At 45.3% G+C, this 25,881-nt stretch overlaps 1 protein-coding gene across 1 annotated transcript in view; it reads left to right on the top strand.

The window, feature by feature from the left end:
* The window catches only part of LOC139050023 (uncharacterized), a 65,239-nt gene that overhangs the window by 16,434 nt on the left and 22,924 nt on the right, over positions 1 to 25,881 (top strand). Inside the window, exons 2-9 of the mRNA XM_070526119.1 lie at positions 753 to 1,019; positions 6,513 to 6,583; positions 9,707 to 9,833; positions 12,755 to 12,831; positions 17,846 to 17,972; positions 20,867 to 20,940; positions 22,428 to 22,569; positions 23,707 to 23,780. Coding sequence (XP_070382220.1) covers positions 898 to 1,019; positions 6,513 to 6,583; positions 9,707 to 9,833; positions 12,755 to 12,831; positions 17,846 to 17,972; positions 20,867 to 20,940; positions 22,428 to 22,569; positions 23,707 to 23,780 — 814 coding nt within the window. The 5' untranslated portion in view covers positions 753 to 897. The remainder of the gene's footprint in view (positions 1 to 752; positions 1,020 to 6,512; positions 6,584 to 9,706; positions 9,834 to 12,754; positions 12,832 to 17,845; positions 17,973 to 20,866; positions 20,941 to 22,427; positions 22,570 to 23,706; positions 23,781 to 25,881) is intronic.

The raw sequence follows: 25,881 nt of genomic DNA, 5'->3' as shown, positions 1-25,881 counted from the left end.
TGTTGTAGATGAAATATGTTATTATATTCGAGTAACGTCGCTTGTCGGTTCGGAGCACCTATCGTTTACGTTCGGTAAATAATTTTCCTTCCAGGGCAGCAAGAAGGGTCTGAGGTATTTGAGCCGTATGAGTGGAAGCGGCCTCGGGGCGCTTACGCATATGTTCCTCGAACATGGTTGGGTGGAAAAGACTTTTGGGATGAGGCATTGTCGCAAGAAACTGTCCTGTAGCATTACGTGGAGGCTCTATGTAACCCCCAAAACACACTGAAGCGAGCAGGAGTGATACTGTGCTAATAGAGAGCACTGGCATCACTTATACGTGCCTTGGATGTCTAACGTCAATCGTCGCTCGAATAGCTACACAGCCAGGGATAAAGCCAATGTTGACTTCACATTAGTTGTCTTCACATTTACAGGTGTAATTTGGCCTAATTATATAGAGAAAAAGACTTTCTGATTCGCCATCGTGTAAACGTTGGGTCACCTATTGTTCATTCTGTCTGTTCACTAATTTGGTCACGACTGCCAATATCTCCCGAGAAGAATTAGGACTACTCCTGAAAGAATCAAAACATAATAAACACATGTTCGTGTCTACGGTTTTTGGCTGGGCGTGGGCTTTGCTTAAGTTTGTTTTGATGATTTGGTGTCAATTCAGCACAGGGCGCCGGGGAGCCTTGTTTAGTGTTCAAATATTAATAGTTTAGCGTCAACATAGTGGTGCACTCTATCGTCTTTTTTTTTTCCAGATGGGTTTTACGATTACATTCGAGTTGCCCAAGTGCCCGCTGTTTTACTGGCTCTCTCATCCTTAGCACAGACTGCGCATGCGCGATCATTCAGCAAAGTTCTGTCTCAGAAAGACGCTAGTGCTCCGGAGCGTCGTCACCAGCTATGACTGAACAAAGAAGCGGTGGTCAAACGCCTCCCGCGTTTGCCTTCATCGAAGAAGCAACCCCGGGTACAAGCCGTGAAGGCGGCGAGGGAGCCTCAGGCACTTGCAACGATATCCCTGCGTGAGTATTCCCGCTTGTGAAAGTTTCGTTGGATATTGTCAGCCGCAGGAACAACCGGGAATACAGACTTTAACAGTTATACATTTTTTTGCACATCGAATTGGGCGTTTTCGAGGACGACTTCGATTCACTGTGGCTGCGGCTGTTTATGACCATGATAAAGAGAAGTGCCTCCTGTTTTTCGATCAAAGTATCTATTCATATGAATATATAGACGCAGGAAAGGGACGACGACCTTTTAGGAAGGCTTACTACTGAACATTTGGCTGGTGGACCAGCTTTCGTCAGAGTACTTTACGTCAGAGTACCTTACTGTACTCTGAGGAAGGCTGGTCCGCCAGCCGAAAACGTTTATTAAATAAGTCTTCCTAAAAGTTCGTCGTCTATTTCCTGCGTATGTTATGTCGGGTCCTGCGTGCTGAACTTTGAAGAAACCCCCATATATTTTGTTACGCCCACTTGAGGTTTGTTCTGTTTCAGTTACATTAGGGGACCAGACATTTAGAAGTGACTTTACTGTGCTTGCACGTACAACGCATGACATTATTTTAGGAATTAATATCTTGCGTGAGTGGGGGGGGAAACTTTGGATTGTGGAAGGGGGCGATTTCTCTTCGCCGCGACGCGCAAACTTCTATGACAGATAACACCAATGATGCCGCCGACGTTCTCGACGTGTCGCAAGATGTGTGTTTGACCCCGCAGGCGGGAATGTTTGAACCTGTCCATATTTCTGGCTCTCGGACAGGTTGTTTTTGTGGTTTAGCCGTGCCCGATTATGACAATGCGCTCAAGAAAAATGTGATAGTCCCTCGCGCCCTCGTTGTCACCACTGATGGTTGTATTCGTTTGTGGACAGTGAATGTTTCAACCCAATCGATAAGATTGCCGCTAGGACTTAAACTGGGAAGTATTGACGAGCAAGCCATTGTCAGCGTCGGAACATTCGATGCTGACAATGGTGAGGAAGACAATGCTGTCTTCTAGTGAGCAGTGTCTGCTTGAAGGAGTGCTCGCTCGCTACGCCACATTGTTTGATTTTGCTCAAGGCCATCGAGCGTCCCATACACCTCCAGCGTCTCGTATGCAACACCACTTTCATACAGGGCAAGCGACGCCAATTCGTCACAAGCCCTACCGCGTTTCACCTTCAGGGAGAAAAATCGTCGCCGAGCAGGTCAAAGAAATGTTACAGAAAGGAGTGATCCAGGAATTCTTTAGACCTTGGGCTGCTCCTGGGACCCTAGTAAAAAAAAAACTTGTTGAGATTCTGTGTGGACTATCACCGCCTAAACACCGTAACAAAGAATGTGTGCCCCATGCCACGAATAGACGACGCCTTTGACTGCCTCCAGTCCGCGTCGTATTTCTCTTGTTGATTTACGGTCAGGATATTGGCAAATTCCCATGCACCCCTCAGACAAGAAGACCGCCTTCATCACAACTGACGGCCCCTTTGAGTTCAACGTTGTTCCCTTTGGCCTATGCAACGCTCCAGCGACATTCGAGCGATTTATGGATAACGTACTACACGGACTCAAATGGGAAATTTGCATGTGCTATTTTGGCGACGTTATTACCTACGGCCGGACATTTCACGAGCACAATCAGCGCCTGTCGGTGTTCTTGACTGTATCCAGCAAGCTGTCCTTGTTTTAAACTCGAAGAAATGTCATCTCGGTGAGCGTGAAGCCCTCGTATTAGGCTTTCTGGTCGACAAAGACGGCATACCACCAGACCACGAAAAGATAGCAGTGGGTCGCGACTTCGAACAGCCACACATGGCGGCAGATCTGCGAAGATTTTGGGCTTTTGCTCATATTTCCGGCGCTTGATCAAGAATTTCGCACAGCTACCCTCTCCGCTCACGTCACTCCTTCTCACTCACTCCTTCACAAATACTTGCAATGAGGACTGCTAAGTGCGAGTCGGCGTTTCAACAGCCGGAATTTTTGTTGACTTCTGGACCGGTTCTATAGCATTTTGATCCGGAGGCGTCAACTGAGCTGCATACTGACGCCAGCGGTGTGGGTGTTGGCACTGTGCTTTTTCAACTCTGCGGTGACCTTGAGGATTTGATTGTCTACGCTAGTCGAGCACATACAATAGCGGAGACAAACTATACCGTTACTAAACTCGAGTGTCTAGCAGTCGTCTTCGCCATTCAGAAGTTCCGCCCGTATCTACGTGGCCGCGCATTCATGATAGTGACTGACCATCATTCACTCATTCACCCGGCTGCGTGACCCGTCAGGCTGGTTGGCCCGCTGGGCTTTGCACCTTCAAGAGTAAAGCTTTTTCGTTAACAAAGAGAGCGGATGCTGTCACACGGACGCTGACGGCCTATCCCGTCTCCCTTTGCCACACGCTAAAGCTGAGCATAATAACTTCGATGACTACCTAGTTTCCATCTCCGACTTTCCAGACCTGGGTACCTTCGAGAGCGAGCAACTTTGCGACCTTACCTTGAAACCCCTACGGGCAGCCGCATGTCAGCCAGCAGGAACAACACTGTTTACTTTTCGTAATGGTTTGCTGTGCAAAAAAAACATAACTTGGCTGACTCGCAGAGGTCGCAAACCAGGCAACTACAGGGACGATCTCACCCATAGAGAGGAGATACAATTAAAAACGGCCGAAGGGAAACCCATACCCAAGGTCGATAGGATCGAGGTCTTGGGGCTCCTCATTGAAGCCAAGGGCAACAACAGAGAAACCCTCAGAAGACTGGAGGGAACTGTAGCGCAAATCATGAGGCTAATCAGAAGGATAACAAATAAACATAGCAGGATGAAAGAGGAAAACACGATAAGGTTAATACAGGCCTTCGAAGTATAATAGTATACGTGGCACCGTACGTAAAATGGCAGGCTAGAATCAACTAGACTAGAATGCCTCATTCGGAAAACATACAAACTAGCCATAGGACTACCGATCAGCACCAGCACGGACAAGTTGCTGCAATTAGGCCTACACAACACAATAGACGAGCTCATTGAAGCGCAATGTAGGGCACAATATGAACGCCGCTCTAAGACTAGAGCAGGCAGACACATCCTAGAGAGATTAGACATAGGTTACTACTTTCAGGACGATGTCAAGATGGACATCCCGAGAGAGACGAAGGAAAGATTGGTAATACCTCCCATACCAAAGAACATGCACCCGGAACACAATGACAGGATATATATATATATATATATATTTATATATATATATATATATATATATATATATATATATATATATTGTGTGTGTGTGTGTGTGTGTGTAATTTAGCCTGCGTTTGATCAACGCACACTTGTAGCAGTAGCCCACTGGCTTGGATGTTAAGCTGCTTAGCTCGACATCACGGGTAATATTCCAGGCGCAGTGGCATTTCACCAGACATTGTGAAACGTAAGAAAGCTCCGTAACTTGGATTTACGTGCGCATTACCGAAACCCAGGGGGCGAAATTAAATTCCGTGACCCATCCAAGAGTTCGTCATTGCAAAATCAGGCTTTTGAAACGTGAAACACAAGGATATAAATAAATGAAACAGTACGTCACACTTCCGTTGGCGGTCGAGTGAGCACACTCCAGGAGCCCAACGAGAGAGAGAGAGAAAACAAGGACAAGAAAGGCAGGGAGGTCATCCAGAACAGCATCCAGTTTGCTACCCTACACTGGGGGTGGGGGAAAGGGGAATAGAAAGCGGAAGAAAGGGAGAGAGTAAACACTGAGTACGTGTGGGAAGGACACCAAACACAAGGACACTATAAACGGTCTGTTAAGCCCGTGCACTTCAATTACTGCACTAGTGCACGAATCGCTTTTCGAGCCAGTGACGGGTGTGGCCACGGTCCGAGTATCTTTGACTCGGTGAAAGGTCTCGAGTCCAGCCTGCGTAAAGTTGCCCGCAGAGAGAGGCGTTGGACATCGTAGCGAGGGCAGGTACACAATAGGTGCTCGATGGTCTCCTCACACCCACAGGATTCGCACATCGAGCTCTCGGCCATTCCCATACGGTAGGAATATGCGTTCGTAAACGCCACTCCCAGCCACGAGCGACACAACAAGGTTGCTTCGCCGCGGGAAAGGCTACATGGTAGTTGTAGCCGTAGCGTGGGGTCCAGTTGACGTAATCTGCAATTGAAGCCACTTGAAATCCAGAGATCTTGAGACTTCTTGCGCGCAAGTTGGCGGAGTTCTCTGGCAGCGTCCGAACTCGCCAAAGGTGTTGGACGCGTCTTGGTATCCTCGTGGGCACACTGGGCAGCCTTGTCAGCTAGGTTGTTGCCGACGATGCCACAGTGAGCAGGGATCCACTGAAATATAATGTGGTGTCCTCTTTCCAGAGCATGATGGTGCAATTCCCTGATTTCAGATGTCATTTGCTCGTAAGTTCTGGGACGTAATGCGGACTTGATGCTGTGAAGGGCTGCCTTAGAGTCACAAAATACGACCCATTTCTCTGTTGGCTCTTCGGTGATGTACATCATAGCGGCATGGAGAGCTGCAAGTTCTGTCGATGTAGATGTAGTCGTGTGCGACAATTTGAATTTAGCTGTGACGTTCTTGGCTGCAACGACGAATGCGGCAGTTGAGCCCAACGAAACATCCCACAAATAGTACCATTTGCTAAACACGCAAGAGATATGTGACTAAGTGAGAACACTACTGAACTTTTCGCTGTTGCTTGTTTTTCAGGAAATATAAAAGATGTGCCTAAAGAAAAACGCTATATGTCTTTAAAGTGAACGCCATGTTCATTTGTAGGAAAGGTTAAGGCAAATCAGAAAGCATTACCGGGACGCCGCGACGGCCATGTCATTTTGGAACGACTGCGAACGGCCGCGTTGGCAGAGCGTGCGAAAGTTAACGTGAAATGGCGAGAACAGTTGCCGACTGCAAATCTTAAGATGCGTGGTCGCACGCTGGCACAGCTGTTTCGGACGCGGCTGGGTGACTGATTCGGCCGACTGGCACGGCCCTTGTACGAGAGCTAATATAATGCAGCCAAACCTAACATAACCTTGCGTTACCCAAAGCATAATTTTAAGCTCTCAGCCACCATTTCCGCATGCTACTCATGGTGCGGCCATCCTGTCACAATAGGTATGACTAGCGCTTTCCAGTTGACTCGCATGACGTCGTAGAGCTATACGCACGTAGTCTAAAATGGTCACCTTAGAGGGGATGGCACTACATAATTATATCGTAATCTTGCAACTTAGCATCTTCCTTTCATGGTTCTAGCATCATTCGTTGTTTACCTATATTTCACGCTTCATGTCATGATTTAAGAAATTACGCAATTTAAGAGTGCGCCGTTCACCTATGCCATCCAGGAAGTTATGCTTTTCATAAAATGATACATTACAGGTTTTACCTTCATTAACAAAGAAGCAGTTCCCTTGTTCCAAATTCTGCTTGGCAAAAACAATGTCCAGGTATATTCTGCCGTAACTAGGAGCACCGGCCAAAGCCAATATGTATGTCTCATTTCAGGTATATTGACGAGTACATCAATGACGCGTTGAAGGCATTGAAGCGCCAGACCAATGCCACTGACGTCAATGGTACGTATGGCATGGCCTTTAACCATCGACACTATTCGCGAAGATGCTTAACATCTAACAGAGGAGGCATCGTTTCAATCGATCCTGATGGCGGTGCATTTATCGGTCATACGGACGCCTTACTAGCGTCCCCAAGTCAGTTGCTGATGTGCAGTCGTAGTGTGAAATTCCTGCAGATGAGTTGAGTGCTAATAGTCAACACTACGCGTATTCTACGTGCCTCAAGTTTCGAATCAATTCATTTTCAACACGATGAATTCATTCGTAAAGGCAATGAACGCTTCTCGATATGTCTTGGATGTCGTGTTGGAATGGGGCCAGAGTAACGAACTTACCAATGCGTAGCAAGCCAACCGCATGTTTTATTCTTCACGTTAAATGCTTGCTTGAGGATCCTGTCGTTGAAGGGCCTCTTACAGGGCGCCATTGCAAATTTAAATTAAAGGCAGTAAATTGCCAATGCGCCGTGAAGGGAGTGTTTCGGTAATACAATTATTTAAGTGCATTCGTTATGGGAGAGGATAGATGACATCGACCTGTCGTGCTACTGTGCCGTTAGCAGGCTAGTGTTACTGCTTCCAGACAATCTCCCTCTCTGCCTCGAATGTTGTCCTCAAGCGGTGTTGCTTCTTTGCCTTCTCCGCAAAGGGCCTACGTCATGTTAACGTGACGAGCCCCTGCTCTATTATATATTCCGATAGGTTTTTTTTTTCGTACGACACATCTATTTGTTGGTATTCCGTCATTGGATGATCAACCTAATTCTCGTGCAGTAGTCGGTGTTGTTGTAAGCAGTTAGCATTACACATGTACATTTGTTAGTGGGATTTTGACCAGCTCTCTCAAACCGGCGCTCCTTCCAGATGAAACTAAAATTATGGCGTTTTACGTGGCAAGACCACTTTGTGATTATGAGGCACGCCGTAGTGGAGGACTCCGGAAATTTGGACCACCTGGGGTTCTTTAACGTGAACCTAAATCTAACTACACAGGTGTTTTCGCATTTCGCCCCCATCGGAATGGGACCGCTGTCGCCGGGATTCGATCCCGCGACCTCTTGCTCAGCGACCTCTTCCGCGACCTCTTCCAGATGAAGGGCACGTGGCCAACTGTTTGCAACTGTTTCCTTCCAAGCAGCCGCTTATACGTTTCACACGTGGTAGACACCTTTTAATTTACGAGCCGTGCTTGTGTATTTACAACAGCCAAACCTTGTGAGAGGAACTTTAAGACAGCTCTCTGTCTACCTTACGAAAAACCAGCCACACCTTATTAGTATTCTGGAAAACACGCGGTCGTTATGTTTACTGGAGTGTGGCGAGATTGCAGCGGTTACTTTATCCAACGATACTGCCCTGTCAACTTGTATTTCTGCAAGTCATTCTCATCTTATCGTATGCCCGCAACACGACCCTCACATATGCGCATTGTGTGGCCTATTTTAATCATTGTGATAGGTCTCGAAGGCGTGCAGTGGATAAGAGCCATATTTGTTTGTAATTAGTTGCTAAACATGCATGGCTAACTGTAGATGCATTCCTAGGAACTTCCGCTACAGACGTAGGTAAATATATGCAGTGGATGCCCAGGCTCTTGAAGAATTGTTCACTATTGGTTGAAGCTGGCGTTTATCTTATCACGACATAGTTTTCCTGGCTATGGAGTTTTTTACACTTGTTCTGTCTCCTTTTCTTCGTCCACGACCCGATCAGGCTGTCTACTGCTAAGAATGAATAGGCGGTATGCAGAACCTGCAGCTGCACTTTTGCACACAACCCGTTCACCTATATGAGGTAGTGGATATCGGGGTACAATAGTAATCAAAGTGCCAACACCGGAGTTCATGACACCATTCGGCAGCCATCCTTTCACTGCAGCACCCATGCTTTCGAAACCATGTTCTTTTTAATAGGAAGCTTCGGCTCGGGGAACATTTGAAATTTTCATGCTCAACATGTAAAATGCCGAAATGCTTTTAGTAACAGCTCTTAGACTGACATGAACGATGTTCGTTCCATTAGATTGTTCTAGTGACTGCAGCAAGGGAATTGCACATTTAGGGCCTGGATGGTATGGCAGAATTCCCGGAAAATGGCAAGTTCCGCGAAATTCGAAACACAACCTACGCAATTTAGTAACTCGCATCCTGAAACAAACATAGCAATCCTGTGAACCGCTAGATATAGAATAGGTAAAGCGGCCGAGTTTGATCTATGAATTTACAATTTGCAGAAATTACAAAGGTTTCCGGGCATTTTCCAAAAGTCCTAGCTCATTGTGGGAAAGTTCAGACCACTGCGCATCATTTTTCTCAATTTACGGGTATTAGTCAATTGACATTCCAGAATTATCATATCGTTTTTATTGCTCAATTACACAGTTGCAAGCTTCATATTCTTTTTTTACGAATTTTAGCGCATTCAATACTTTTTATAGACACTCACCGTCTCAATAATAGGTTAGTTTATGGCAGTTACAAGATTTCATCATTTGTTTTTCACATTCGATGGCCTGCATCAAATCTGGTGCAAGCGTGACCGAGAAAAACAATATCCCTGCTCCCACGCACTTAGACAGAAGCCTCCGAGCTGAAGTTTCCTTTTGCGCGTTGCTAACTAAGCAGCTTTGCAATAACGAGAGGCGTCCTTCTTGGTAGAAAGAAGTTTTGGCGTGTGCCAAAGCCTGCTTATTGAATTTAACATAAGTTTCTTTGCAACCTTAATGAAGCATCGAACACTACCTCTTGCTTGAAATTGGAAAAAGTAGGTTGGACCTTTGTAGCGCACTGAAAGAATATGACCAGTCGTTTTTCGCATTGAAAATGATCGTGTTCTAATCTGCTGTATTGTTTGCAGCGTATTTATTTTTAGAAAAATTAACATTCCATTAATTTCAATGTGAATGTCTTTTACGTCAATGTGAATTTTTTTTGTGCACTGAGCTCCGAATTCCAGAATTCCGGAAAGAAAAAGTGCACTGCCCACGCCAACACAACAGCCAGCCTTCCCTATCCCTAAAGCCCAACTAAAATGTTTTGCATGCCACCGTTTATTTTTCATGCTCTTTGAATGACCTCTGCAAAGCGATGGGTAACCACCTCTGCTGTTTTCTCGGACGGTGCAGATGCCACTGACAGCGGAAGCACCAACTACGCACCTGTTGTGTCCACCGCTAGTGCCGTTCACGCCTGGCCCAGAACGAGCCAGGCTGGCATCGAGAAACTATCGTCTACTACGAAAGACACCGCGAGGTGAGCCACCATTTCAAAATATTTATTGACATAAAGCAACCCAGCCAGTGGGCGAACTGCGACGGTGACCGGGACTCTCACTCCCGAATTTATGCCACATAGAAAATAGAAAAATAGATCACAACTGTAAAAGCAAAAAAAAACGTCTACTTCTAAGACGTGTGAAGAGGTTTCAAAGACGCGTGAAGAGGTTTCAAAGACGCGTGAAGACATTTCAAAGACGCGTGAACACGTGTCAAGGACGCAAGAAGACGGCTCATTTCTCCATACCATAGGGTATGCTGATGCGGTGCATAAAGGGACAGTGCCGCAGCAGCCTTGCCCACGAAGAATGTGCCTAATGTTGGGCAACAAGCCCCTTCGGCGGGTGCAGCCAGCGTTGCACCACCATCCAACAAAACCTCATCAAATTCTAGGTTTTTCGCATTTAAAGATACTTTCACTCCAGGCGAGGCGTTGCCAAACCACCGCTTTCAAGAAGGGCGCTGAACATGATTCCTAGCCGAACGGCACCACCGTTTCACTTCGAAACGTATAACCCACAGTAACCCTGAGTCATATAGAACCAAAAGGACTCTGTAAGCTAAGTTAGCAGTCTTATATTAGACAGGCAGCACAAATGTATTCTGCAATATGAACACACTTACATTGCAAAGGAATGTAAAGAGACTTCTACACAATTTAGATGATGTCAAACAACTTATTTAGAAACTTAGTGCATAAGTGCTGCGAACCGCTGTGTTTGCTCAGTGGCTATGGTGTTGGGCTGCTAAGCACGAGATCGCGGGATCAAGTTCTTAACACGGCGGCTGCATTTTGATAGGCGCGAAATGAGAAAACACCCGTGTGCTCAGATTTAGGTGCACGTTCAGGAGCCCCTGGTAGGCCAAATTATTCCCGAGTTCCCTACTACGGCGCGCCTCATAATCAAATCGTGTCTATGGCACGCAAGACCCCATAATTTATCAATCCTTAAAAGCTCTGTCTGCTCAGGAAATACACGTAATATCTGCGCACACACTTTCCTAGGCAATGTCATTTTTGAGAGAGGCCGCGACGATGGTCTCACTTCGTCGGGTTTTGTGGCTATATTAGCAAATAAATTCCCAGCCATCAATTACAACTCCGAACGACCTTTGAAACTGTTGCTGTCCGAAAACTGCTGCTCGACAGGCTGCTCAAAGTCACTTCCATTTGCATGCCTCCTAACCATCAAATTCGCGAAACAGTTTCCGAGCCTTACAGATGAACTTCCCGAATCCCACATAGTATATTGAGACGAAAATGCACATAGCCCCCTTTGGCGTGATTCTCGCTGTAATTTTTTCTCCTGTGGCTGCCTCTTTATTGAGAACGAGCAGAAATTTTTCTGCTTGAGGTAAAGCATTCTCCACGAAAGACATCAACATAACATTATATACACTCATGCCCTACCTAGAGTGGAACGTCCTAAATACCTCGTGCGATGTCTGCTCCGGGAAATGGTCAGACTATGTACGCAATAATAAAACACATTCACGCTGATACGCAAGTTGCTCTATCACCAGTTTTGAACACCATGTGGGCAACAATATAAATTTACATAGCACTGAATAAGGTTATTTATGTCTCCATCTTGAAACAGGGCTAGGATACATCTTCTATGGCAAGTTAGTGGCTTATGGCGTCATGAAACTGCTCGTTTAATCTATTACAAAAGAGGATTATTCGTGGGCTATTACTTTCTTGAACGAAACGTACTACTTGACGTTTATGAACGATGCTTTAAAGACAGCCGACCTACAACTGACCACCTCATGCGGATTATGTCTTACATCAGTAAAGCTTTTGCTTAAAGACGGTTCTTTCTGTCATTGTTTCTTGATGTCACAAACGCGTGACGCCCCACCTGGCCCTACGGAAGTTTGCGACAGATCTCGGAAACGGGCATTTCGAGGCAACATGCTTAATGTAGTAGAAAGTTATTTATCAAACCTAACGTAGAATATTAGTGCTGGCAATATTCCGTACAGGTCTTTCATCGAGAATACTGGGTTACCAGGTTGTGGGCGACTTATTTGTATCATTGCTGTTGCGAAAATTGAATTTAGCGCATTCATTTATTCCACAACGTATGCTTTAATCCATTTATGTTGATGACTTGCCGATTCTATTTAACTCGTGTGGCCTTGCATTCTACGAAAGACTAGTTGAAATTGACTTGACCAAAGCGTCAACTTCAGCACAGAATTCATTTAGGCCACATTTATTGAGAAGCCGCTCCTTCCTTCTTGCAAGAAATAGAGGCGCCGTTCCAGTCTCGCATATTGAGGTGCATGAGCAACACTTACCTGTGAATAGTGCACTAAATTTTAAGGCAGCATTTTAGGCACGAAGTACACCTTTATTCTGCGCCTGAGAAAAAGATATGGTAAATGATAGGGATTGAGGTTACCCTAGAATGAGCCCGTTTGGCTACCCTGAACTTGCGAAAGGGAAAAGGGGGAGGGGCAAGATTAAGGGAAAAGAAAATCTACTGTGGATACCGCCGACGCAGAGAGAGTTCTCTGCAGTGTATCACAGTTAGTCACTCAGTCCTTAAGTACCTTGAACAGAAATGCCAAAAAAAACAATGAACATTCCTAAAATTCTGTCGCATTCAACCTGGGGTATAGTGACAAGAACTTCCTCAAACTTTTACAAATGCCTAATTGGAACACGCCTAGATCATGGGGCCAATAATTATCAATTGGCTACTTATAGTGCCTCGATGATGCGGATCCTGTGCATCACCTAGGCTCTGAGTGAGACCAAAACATTGGAACCAGCTCGATTACCAAACAGAGCTTTGGTTTCTCGGTACTTGCTTGTAATAAAAGATAATTTCAACTTGTTGTCACAGCTGCAAGTATCTCATACCAATACTTTTTTTTAATTTGCAGCTGTCCTGACGACGGCTGGCGTTTCCAGCGGAACGCGCAGCACAGGCCGATAGCCGACCAGACGTACAGCCTCAACGGTACGTAGCCAATGGTCATTCGCCTTTGCAACAAATATAGGAGAGATGCCCTACGTCCACCGTGGCAGTGGTGCATTTATTGCGCATGAAGACGCGATTCACTACAGCCGCCAAGTCGGTTTCCGCAGGAGGTGCCTTATCACTCTCCTTAGTAATAAATTTGTCCATATGCGCGCAAATTCATACAGCACCTATGTTTGAATCCGTTTATTCTCACAGCAGTGAAGTGCAAAGGCATGCTCCCAGGAGATCGGGGCAGAAGCCGAGACTGTACATTCTACGCAGTCATCGATTCAGTAGCAATTGCAATCGGCGCTTCACCATTAATCTCAATTTTTATTCGTCAAGCAGGCTATGTGTGTTGGTCGTGCTGGCACCATAATTTGTCTCTTAAACCCGTTGAACTTTGTTGACAAGGGTATTGCTTAGATACCCACCGTGGTTGCTTAGTGGCTTTGCTATTGCGCGCCTAAGCACAGCGTCAGTGGGTAAAGTGGTGGTTGCGGCGGCTGCATTTCGATCGAGGCAAAATACAAAAAGACCTGTGTATAGTACCTTGGACGCACATTGACGAGCCCCAGGTGACCAGATTATTCCTAAGATTTCGTCCCATATTATCCCAGAATTGCAGTTTAATGATGTTTTGGCACAAATGCAGAGTAAGGTGTGCACTTAGGACAGTGTTTCAGATGGCTATACCGGAGGAGCAGAACGGTACTACACGAAAGAATCGCTCAAGTTTAGCATGCTACAAACAACCGACGTATCCCGCTACGGCTGACTGTGAAAATTACGGCATATGATTTGGGGCTACCCAAGAAAATTTATATTGAAGCTCTAGGTTCTAACAAGCCGAGTAACAACAAAATATACAACTTTGAAAGGTTCATGAAAATGTCGCGAAATGGGGGGATTCAAAATTGTGGGCAAGCTAATTAAGCTCTGAAACCATGAATATACCTAAGCTAACCATAGGCTTCTGAAAGTTTAACAACTTCTAACCCTATACCCATATAACAAGAACAGTACTCAGCGGCTTCTTATAAGTGTACCACTACCTCGAAATTGGAGCGCTTTGGTATCAAGAAAGTCCACGACATGAAGACACCACTCCTTCCCAAACTAAATACGTTCTCTTTTTTGCAAGACGACTAGCACTGTTTGCTTACTTAAAGTATTTTTGTTCTCCCAGTACCTGTGCAACCTACATACAAGTAAAAATGTTGGGAAATGAATTCGCCCTAAATATTCCCGTATGCAACAACACTATAATTCAATAAAATTCAAAGATGCTCAAACTGAAATCTTTAGTACCGGAGGATGGCAAGCCGCGTTTATTTAAATTTTCGTTATGGTATGCGAAGACGCGATAAGCATTCTTACTAGACTCTCCCTTCCCTTTCACATTGTAAATGAACGTGTATTCAGTTTTGCAGTCTGTCCCTACATTGGCTTAATGCTAACTGCCCTATCATAGTTGGTCCTCATGAGGAAGCTTCCACCGTAATTATTGCTGCTAAATGTAGCGCTTTTTTTTCAATTTCACTGTGATAATTCAAAATTTTATCAAAACTCACGGCGGTTTTGTCCGCCCCCTAACCCCATACGCGACAGGACCCAAGCGGTAGACTGGAGGCAGCTACAAACAAAGACCTTCACCAACCCCGTCCATCTCAGGAGGATATATCCGGACATCTACTCAGATGATAACTTCAAACTATCCAGCAGGGCTCGCGCATCTCTTAGACACATTCTCTGGGAATGCGAGGTTATATGCAAAGAAAAAGCAGTTTCCCCAGATGAAGCTGTGGCGCGATGGACGGCCGCGTTGCACAGCTCAAACCTCGAATATAAACTAATGGCCATCCAGCAAGCCCGTGAAGCGGCGAGGAGACAGGATCTCCGGACCTCTTTGGGGGTGGCCTACGCCCAGGCCACGAATTCGCCAGATTGTAAATAAAGTTGTTACCACCACCACGCAATTTCTGGGAAGTTAAAAAATATGTGTCCCTAGCTAGAACACTTGCATACCTAACTATAGTGCCCCAACTTTAACGTGCATTTATGCTCGCTGTTGCACAGTTAGCTGTCATTTCCTCGCAAATTATCTCTTCTTCGTTGCTTTCCAAGCTAATATAAGCACTGCAACACGACTCTTACATGTACGCATTCACTAATCTTTTAAATGCAAAGCATTTTTGGTAAAGCTTTGCGACTCTGACAGTGTCTATGTATCTATCTGTCTGTCTCTGTCTCTGTCTGTCTAAACGCCTTGAAGGTCTCATGATCATTTCGTCAACTAAAAATACGCATAGTATGAAAGCGTATATGCCGAACTTAAATAATCGGTCGTGACATGAATATCATGGCATGCGTCTAACGTAAGTCATCACACAGCCGGCTACGTCTTAGTGCTCTCATGGTCGTTTCGTTAACATGGTAGGCACGAAAATTGGTATGACTAGAACGTATCAGCAACATCGATGATAGGGCATAATTTGGATATCATGACACGAGTGTCAGATGGGTCATGAAGCAGCCTCCTACATATTGGTGCTCTCATGATCGTTTCGTTCATTTGGTACCTCCAATAATTTGTACAGTATGTCAAGACTGTATCACGAACAGAAATAAGAGGTCATAACAGGAGATTCATGATTTGCCTGTCATGCACGTCATGAAACAGCCGCCTACGTCTTGGTATGTACCAAAATTGGTATAGTATAAGAGTGCATGACGAGCATAAAACTCGCTGCCCTTCCAATCTGTGAAGGATGACCAAGGAGGCTGTGTATGTGGGTCTCTTAATGGCGAACTGCACCGCTGCAGGGGGTTGACCCGGCATTGCACTATCTTCGGAATCGGCCCACGTATGGAGTCCTTAACGTCTGCTTAAACTCCGCTGCGAGTCTCCGGGATTTTGTGTTTCCATGCGGACACGATCCTAGGGAAACTAGCGCTAAACAGCTCTCCTGTAATTGATTGGTGATGTTATGAGTGAAATTCGTGACATGTGTGTAATATAGGTCATCAAACATCTGCCTACATCTCAGTGCTCTCACAGTCGCTTCATCAACTTTCTAGGCTACGTGCACACGGCTTCGCATAACATCGACTCCCGCAGGGCATGGGGTCTGCCAGATTTTAATGTTGTCGTATAGTCTATCGATGGCCTACACAGATATGTAGGAAATGAGAGCCGTTTGAAGCATGAAATACACGTAGCCCCACAGGGGCATTTGCATCAGCTGGCGTTTGGTGTGTTGCGACACCGCGTACCTGAGCAACTAGCCTTGGCCCCTCCCGCCTTCTCCTTTCCTCTCTCTTCATCTTTTTCTACATGCACAAGCGCGCAAAAGCGCTCACACGAGCAAACACGCCCACACGCGCAAACACGCACACGCGCGCCCATGCGCGCACATGCACAAATGCACGCACACACACACGCACACAATACATGCATCTTCAGTTCTTGGCAACCTTCTGCAGACGTTGAGCAAAACTCCGGAGCCGTTATCCAGGAAATCAAGACGAGAAATGGGAGGTGAATGGGGTGAGAACAAAAAGAGAACAAATGGGCATCGTTGGGAGATCAAAACGTGATCATCCGAGGAATCAGTCAAAATTAAGAAAATGCAGTCTCCTGCCTTCAACTCCCTGTACAGGACCGCAACACATAGGCTAGTTACTGCGCGAAGAAGTTAAACATGTTTTTCTTCCAATTCCAACGGTAGCGAGCAGAAAGGGTCCCAGGTGAAAGGGGCACACATGTCAGTCTCGAACCACTGGACGCTATGGGAGGTCGCGCTTCTCAGCCACGACCTCGCCGATCAACTTTGGGGCGTCCGGCACGCCGAGGATACCACCCGCGTCAAACGCCCCGGGCCGTCACCTAGATTGGGGTGGTTATAGCCCCACTCCGCAAAATTCGCCAACTGTCTTGAATAAAGTTTTCAATCCCTCACTCCTATTTCATACTCTTGCCTGCTTACAACATCACTCAAGCTGCAATTGTACGCTGAAGTTTACTTGGTCAGTTCGAATAGCGACGTTGAAAACAGAAATACAGCACCCCATACAAGTGACTCACTTTTGGCGCTGAGATATGGTTACCAGTGTTTTCAAAGGCAGAGGCACGTGAATTACGCAGCGCGGATTTGGCGCCGCCTCCAAAAGATGGCGCGCCGCTACGTGGCCAGCCAGGCCGGCAGCGTCGGGCGAGCTGCGCATGGTTATGGGGCTAAAATGGTTGTGAGTAAACGTCGTAATTACTTCCACCAGTCTTTCTTTCTGTAAGCCATTTCATACTTGCATATACTCGAGATTCCAGTAGCATGGACAATTTTTTTTGTAATGAGCTCATAAAAATGCATCGCTTGTAGGCTGTATTTCCTTAAGAACTTCATCTTGAGGAGTCCTCAAATGTGATTCGGATACCGGCTTCTGATATGCGAGTACGTCGTTGACAGACGCATGTATGAATCATAGCAGGTCAACAAATTCTACAGAGGTTGCACAGGTTTCGAAGAAAAATTTGTAGTACCGCGTCGGAAATTCATCCTCTCATTTTTTCTTTCTCCTCGTCTACAACGGGCTATGTCTGCTGCTCGTAATAGATAAAAAGAACAAGAACATTGTGAAGCATCTGATGCGCATATTATTTGATGATGCAGCAAATATATTAGGCCAAGGTTTGTGCGCTGAAGAAACGAAAATGTTCATTTTCGCTTCGAACAATATCTTGTTCTGCCCGAGGTATGTAATGGAGCGTAATAATCTTCCGAAGAGGCCAACATTGGAGAATATAGCCTGGGCGGCTCTCTTATGGCGAGGAAGTCTTGCATGCATTCAATACCGAGTTTCATAAAGAAAATTTCACCGTATATGCAAACACTGCAATAGGATTCTTCTGCCACCAAATGATTTTGGCTCGACGATAAAAAAAGTCATTTCTTATGAATTGGCCTGGCAGAGCTGGGAATTAACACTTTTTATGTTCTTCGATAACACACAGATGCCTATTCCAGCGGTAGCCCTAGTCACCTGCACGTGGGGCCCACAAGCAGCATCGGTCACAAAAAGCCCAGCACAAGCCATGCTGGAATAGTGGAGGCATCAGCAAGTTTACAATATGGAGCCAGGTAAGGCGGCTATAAGAAACGTTTCATTGCTAAACCACTCGGAGACTACAGGGAATGCTTACCGGACTTCAACTGTGCCTGCCCCCTCTAAATGTTCAAGGGCAGCGCTAGCTCTGATGTTTGAAACAGGAACCGCAAACGCAGTTTTGAGCATTCGGCAGGCGGAGCTGGCGCTAACATACTTCCTTCTTGCGAGAGAACGACTGGACACGGACAGAGCAGAAAGCATAGGGTTTCCTACAGAATACTTTAGAGTACTCGGACACATCAATCGTTGAACCATCATCGGAATGATGGGAAGTATATAGATCTGTCTGATTATTCACATGTTGTTGCGGAGTCGTTTATTAAGCTTTGTCTGCCTTCATTATCGTAAATTTCAGAGCAATATATGCACTTCGAAGTGAGGAAGACGGTGCAAATACGTACAATCGGTACTAATGGAAACGACTGAGCTTGTCGAGGTGGCCAGATCGAAATGCGCCAAGCCTCTCAAGGCACTGGCTTGCCCGCAATAATCATATAAAGGCGTTTCACATTGCTTGTCGATACATGCGTCCGTGGCGTAATAGTTTCAATATTGGACCCATGTGCTTAGACGTCCTGTGTTCGAATCCTGCCGTCGGACAATTTTAATGTTATTTATTCATTACGCTAGACAATGTTGAAAATAACTAGTTTACAAAGTCACTATGCCATTTGAAGCCTGAAGGGGGAAGTTAAGGCACATCCATGTACCTCCCATAATTCCCATGCTCCCGTAGAAACTAGCGCCAGAGTTATTGGTTACTGGTTATTGTGTGAAACTGTCATTAAGGAGGGGAACAGCAAAGGGCGCAATCGTGAAGCCATAACTACTCGGCCAATGTTTCATGCTGTTAACACACTGCAATATGCGGCACAGTTGAAGGCTCGTTGCCTCTTTACTTATTCCAGAATATGGAATTCATATTGATAGTGAGGAGCAAGACGTTAATTTAAATCAAGGCTCATAAAATGAAACAGTGAATCCAAGTTTACCCAGGAAATATAGCGTGTGCTCAAAAAAAAGAAAATTGCGCTACAGCGACAAAACCAGCGGTGGTAAATTGGCCGGGATGCTTGAGAAATGGCTCTTCTTCGTTTCCTTGATAGCTAGATTTGTGTGCGTGTGTTCGCCATGAACAATCGCTAAATGACAGGCGTCACTGTTTTCTTGGGCGAGCTTTGAGTTCATAGACCGAACATATTTCACAATGTCTCGACAGTTTCAGGGGACCAATCAATGGTTTGTTAGGTTCTGGGCTACTTGCTGCTTGCGTGGAGTATTACCTGGCTTCCCTTTCTTTAACGTCATTGTGTGCACATTGCATCAGTTCTGTTACCGTATACAAAGTGTGTTGTTGTAAACTCTCAAAAAAGGCACCTGAATTAAGACTACTCTCGGATACACATAACTCAGTCTATACCTTCGGGCCCGCATCCAAGTGTATTCCGTGTATTCATAAGAGCACCTACTTAGGCGACTGTTGGCACACCCATAAGTTTGGTATATTGACCTTTTATCCCGAAGACAAATCGCATTATGCGCTTAAGAGCGCGATCTTGCCAAACAGAAGCTATGCAGGTTCCGACTATATTACATAGATGATACATTGGCGCTGCACTGTTTTGTTGAATGCATTGTAATGCGCGATGGGCTCACTTTTGGCATCGTTCTCGCAGAGCCAGTACAGTTTCAATGCGCGCCTTGCAAGCGAAGCAAAATGACGGTTAAAATCTTTTCCTAAATCAGTAGGCTATGAGCTGCTTTTTCTTTATTGCTACATACGCAAAAATATTGCTCAATCAGGAGGGAATGTGCTTTTGTGTCCAAATATGTGAAACCAGAGTGTCAGCAGGTCGCTCACGTTCGAGAACAGATTTCCGTAAGCATTGCAAGAGCTTGTCAGCGTATGCTATGTCGTGCAGGTGAGAAAACTTTATCGATAGATATACTGCCGGTGAATCAAAACATTTTACGAATGCTTCATTTGAAGAAATTTATATCAAGGCAGCCATAAACATCCTTCAGGTTATGCAACGTTTTAGGTAAGGCCATGGACCTCTATGATATCCCAACATTCCATAGGCATCACGATGTCCGACAGAAAACTCGCAGACACGGTGTCGCCAGATGTCCTTCTAGGTAATATTGCGAGAAAATTTGATATGCACTATCGAGGCCTGCTCGTAATAATCAAGACCCTTATGTCCTAAGTATGACGACACATGTGTAGCCCAGGCAGACTTCTCGAAGTCCCGTGAACATCTGCAAGTAGGAGGGCGACCAAGAGGCGGTGAACAGAGAAATGCTTGTTAGACACTGGCTTCCTGCTCATGCATTGTTTTAGGTGGCCTGATCAGTGCTTCGGAAATCACTTGTAACAGGGGGTGGCGTCAAGGAACGTTCACTTTGGGACAAGCACCTGTAGCCTTCTTTGCAAGTTCTTCTCATAAAGGCATCACTTTGATTGCCAGTATTTGTGGTCGTTAGCTAAGGTATTAAGCATGTTTTCGCACAAATGTAACAATAAGTGTTCCATTATAGAGCAAGTCATTATGCAAATATACAATGTCTCTATTGCGATGATACTGACTTTGTTTATTGATCTTATACCTTGGTATAGATGTAATAGCTTGGCCCTTTGTCTCGCCAAATAACTTTTTTGTTCAAATCGATCTCGTAGCTGGCAGTAAATTGTATCAGATCAATGTATGTGTGTAGCTTATGGTCGCATGGCGCAAACGTTTCAAGGAGGGGACTTGTGCTCATGAGTTGCATCAACTTGCCGAAATGTTGGCCTCGGAAACAACCTTTGTTAGGCCACTGTTAATCACCTCAGGCCTTACTGTTCGTTTGTTTTCTGTTCTAGAAATCCTCAGACCACGCGGGTTCAGCAAAGCAACACGCAGTACTACACGACTGCACGCACATCCACCATCGAGGGTACGTGTGGGAAGGTTTTTAGACGTTGGTCTACCACACCTCGTCTTGCTGTTGATTGAGGAAGCTGATGTCTGGCATCGCACACGATACACTTAAACAGCATCCCCACTTGCTCTCAGGTGCACGGTTCTGCGCATGTAAATCTGAGCAGAATATCCAAAATTGAACTGTCGTTCTATTAAATTAGCTTCCCCTGGCGACAAGATCGAACAGACTATTCGCTGCGTTGATCAAGCTGCACGCACGCGTGCGATTTTGTTCTAATCACTAGGATAGTTTGTAGATTATACTTGAGCAATTCCTGATACCCATTTACCAGAATTATGGTAGCTATATGTGCATTTGTAATGTTTAGCGTTCCCAGTTAAATAGGCGGAATGCAACATGCGCTATAAGACGCCACCTGGCCACGTGAGATAGATTTCTCGCAACGACGAGACAGGTTGTCTCGATTTGCTATTCAACATATCATGTCCACGTCACGACGAATGAAATCAGTGGCAACGCTCCTCAAGCCTTGCATTAGTCGCAGTGTTTGTTTTTGGAGCTCTTTAATAAAGTGCATAATCGCATGATGAGTTCAGCTCGGCTGCGCGTCTAGTCGTTACCTTAGACATGATGAAAAAAGAATCCTACAAAATAGTCGTAATAATTGGATGGAATGTAGAAACGCCAGACGCAGACGAAGACAACTGTGCATTATTGTATCACAATTTCGACAATTTCTTAAAAGCTTTAAAAATCTAAGGTTATGCTGGGTTCGTCCTCGACGTGACCACGTATCCGAATCTAAGCTCAATTTCTTGAAGGAACGAATTGTTTTACCCACACGTAAACCATAGATGTACGGGAAAACTATGCGGGTTTCTGAGAATGAAAGCTTTGCAGTTTACAAAAGAAATTTGTTTTTTTAACAACATGTCGGATGAGGACAAATCTTTCTTGGCCTGGCGGATGACAATTTTCTCTTTCTTGAACCTTTCCTTGCACTTCGAGATAAACACATAGGCAAAAGATGGAGAGCTTATGTTCGGGTTCGCCTAAGCCAAAGCCGGTGATGTTACAAAAAGCTTTCCCATATAGTGAGATAAACTGAAGATAAGCAGCCAAGACGAGTGCAATAAATCACTATAGAACCATGCGGTTTTCTTGTGGTTATATTTTTCAATAACAGCAGAACACTAGTATGTAGCCATTGGTCTATACATGCACGTTCAATCTTATTGTGTGATAAGTCAAAGCGATGGTCAACGCCTAGTAGCCTTGTCAAAGCGATGGTTAACGCTTAGTAGACAAGTAGCCTTGTCTTTTTCGTAGCGCCACACTGGGCCTTCCAGCTTTTGTTGCTGGCATTTAGAGAAACATTCCAGGTGGATGCACTGCTGTTAGGATTTATTAGCACCAAGACTCTTACGAAAACTTGTTGGTCCCCTCACGTTTCTAGCAGGGAATGTGACACACTGTGGATCCAACACCTCTCATTTCAGGGTATGCACACAACAGAGACACCAGAAGCACAAGTTTCACGCTTCCAGTCTACAGAAGTAGCGGCGGTGGCAAATACGCAGTGGCCAGTACAAGCCACGCGGGCACGGAGGAATCATCGGGCATTCTGGGAAATGATGCTAGGTGAGCGAAACTTCTGTAGGGATTCCTTACAATACAGCAACTAATTTAGACGTCATGGGACGCCGTATATAGCACAGTTATGCTTGAATTGATGAACTTGTGCGATGGATCGAAGTTCTGATGCCTGAAGCTGCAAGTCTCAGCTGTTCTTTTCACAATATGGTGCTGTCTTTAACAGGAAGCTTTATCTGGGGATCCGCTACCTAGGGCGTAAATGCGAGAGAATGAATAGTCTTGCTCCACAACCCCCGCAACAACATTGGTAAACCTTGTGTCGTAATAAAAATATCATAATACTGAAAAAAAGGAATTTCATTTTCGATTTGTTCAGAAAATTGAAACGCAAGTATGGAAATTAGAACTCCATTAAGCTTTAAAATTGTAATGATGATTTAAACTGCCCGAATATTACATCTAATGTGCCCAAAATTGATGTATTACACAGCACTAAAAAATAAACAATTGATGATTAGATACTTTGGAAATGCTCGCATAAATGCCAACTATTTTACGCATCTATTTTAGGATTGGTGATTTCATTATTTTTCCAAGTTGGCAGCCAAAACCAAAATTTTGATTCAGGCAATTGTTGGAATTTAACTGCGTCAATCAAATGCAATATATTTCAACGGAATCCACCGGAATATAATAAAGAGCATTGTTTCTTTGCTTGACGGGTTTTCATTATACTTTTGCCCACGAAGTTCTAACCTAATCAGGACATAAGCCAGTCTATAAGCCGGCAAAGCTGACATGATTTACAATGTAAACCAGAAGAGTTCAGCAGCACCATAAAATTTCACTAGCCATGTGAACAACAATAGCATTAAATATAGGTATAGAAATGGCCATTACCAACACAATAGCAAACAATGTTCAGCTAAAGCTTAGCGCAGATATTTCAAAAGTGTAAGAGACCATAAAGCATACATGCACAGGGCGCGCGTGAATCTGCCCCCGAGCAACACGCCTGTGCGCCTTAAAGATTCTGCAAGCAAACGTCTCCCTTTGAAAGGGCACTGATCCTCACGAGTTCCGCCCCCATGTCGAAACGTGGGCTTCAGCTACAATCTTCACCTACATTTGTTTACCATCGCAGGCCGCACTGTTCATGTGCGTATCTTTCTTGCATTTTAGAATTCCTGACGCCACCGGCGCTGAGCCATGGAGTACGCAGTACTACGCAGCTCGTGGCACAACTACAGTCTCCGGTAGGTGTGGGAAGACTTTCAGCCGCTGGTATACAACGCCTCACCTTGCACCTGACTCAGCAATCTGTCTGCAGTCGTATACGACACACTTCTAGAGCACCGCCGCTAGTTCATGGGTGCGCGGTTCTGCACCTGTCAATCTGTGCTCTACATTCTGCATAGTTTCTAATACAAGAAATGTAACTGTTGCCTCGTGGACTTAGGCTCATGGTAGAGGTGACCTGATGGGTGAATCACTGTGGCGATAACGCTACTCGTGTCTGTACGGTACTGTACTGCTGCTGCGGAGAGTACTAGTAAACCTGTAATTAAGACAGTAAGCAGGGATTCCCAGTATGCTATCGTGTCGACGTCGCTAAAAAACAGCAGCAAGGTTCCTTCAGCTTTGCCATTAGAAGAAACGTTTTTTTTTTCTAGGGGCTGCTTATTGTTGATTGAACTGTTTAACTGCATGTGGCGCTTCTTTTCTTTACATAGTACTTGCCAGCAGTGCTACAATATAGTCTCAAATATTACCGAAAGTGGACGCGAAAGTGGACGCGGAGGCAATCTTCTTTCCTCCTCGTCCTATGTTCCTTTGTATGCTTTATGTTAAACAAATGAATCAATGAACGAACTTGCATGCTCCCAAGCACGCTGAAATTTGTCTTCCGGGTCCTTAACAACAGCAGAGTGCTGCAAAGCTAGAAATCCACGAAGAGTGCTTTGTACAGTTGAAGCATGGAACACATCAACCGTCTCCATGTGTTCCATCCATTGCTTTTAAAGGGTGACTTAGGTTTCGTGGTGGTGTCCACAGCAGGTCGCGGTCAACGATGATTTCCAAGCAATGATGGGTTCTCTTGTGCATGATAGGCTGGCCATTAGTAGCCACCGGGTATCCGGCCATTCATTTTCGCATTAGGGTGACTAATGTGCATTTTGCTGTTAAGATGCCGAGGAGCTTTCTCTTAACATAAGCATACGTCAGCATTGCAGCCTTTTGTAATCTTGCATGGACCTGCGGAGCAGCTACTCCTGAAGCCCAGATGCAAATGTCATCTGCATAAATTGATAGTCTGACCGAGTATGGCAGGGATTCCGCTAGCCAAATCAGCGCTTTGTTGAACAATACGTGTAGTGGCCGGTAATTTCACCATCCTCAGGGAATACAAAAAAAAGCTCATTCGGGTCAGGTTGCTCCCAATTCAGCAAATAGCGTGACCTCCGATTTGAACGGACACGAGTGCGTCAACGATGGCTTCACGTGAAACGATACCATAAGCACCAGTCTCGTCTTACGATAGCGCTAAGGAGAGGCATTGGGGTGTATGCTGTTGTTGAATAAGCAAAAGCAATGACGTTGTCGACCGACGAAAGGCCCCGTGAAAAGCCGGTCGTCGCGTCTGCATAAACATTGCAATGCTCAAAAAACTACTCGAGGCGCGTGGGGATCATCCTCTCAATTACCTTGCCAACAAAGCTGGCGAGAGCAAGAGGCAGATATGAGTTGAGTTCAAGGCGACTCTTTCCGTCACTCCAAGAAACGTTGGGATGACACAGCAGGACCTCTCGCTCTTCATGTTCAAGAAGGCGTACAGCAGCGTGCGCTATATTATGTAGTCAGGGGCGAAGAGGAACGCCTGCAAATGGCTAGAGCAGCCTCCTATTCTTCCATGTTGAAAGGTTCGTCCGTTGCCGAAGCTTGCGTGAAGGGAACTTCGTGCAATTAAAGATCCTTTCGTAACAATTTGTCACCTGCAATTCTCTCACAAAGTTATTCTCCAACATTGACTTCTCGACAGCCTTGGTGCAGAGCCTGTGCGTTAAAGTGGTTGCGTTGCCGAGCAGAAACGCGTACGCTCTGGAGATTAAGCCTTACGCGAGACAGTGCTGTGTGGGGGTCCAACTAGTTACAGAATTAGTTTCATTGTTCGTTGTATGTTTGGTCCATGTGGCAATGTATTTTCTTCTGCTTCCACCTGGCCTCCCTCAGGTATAAAATTGACTTGGTGCGTCTATATCTGTTCTCAGCGTGTCGACGTACTGCACGAAACCTACGCTCGAAATAAGATCTAACGAATATATAACGGTGCCGAAAGGAAAATAAAGACTTAGGAGG

The sequence above is a fragment of the Dermacentor albipictus genome, chromosome 9 (genome assembly GCF_038994185.2).
Source record: "Dermacentor albipictus isolate Rhodes 1998 colony chromosome 9, USDA_Dalb.pri_finalv2, whole genome shotgun sequence".
Lineage (NCBI taxonomy): Eukaryota > Metazoa > Arthropoda > Arachnida > Ixodida > Ixodidae > Dermacentor > Dermacentor albipictus.
This window is presented reverse-complemented; position numbering and strand designations above follow the sequence as displayed.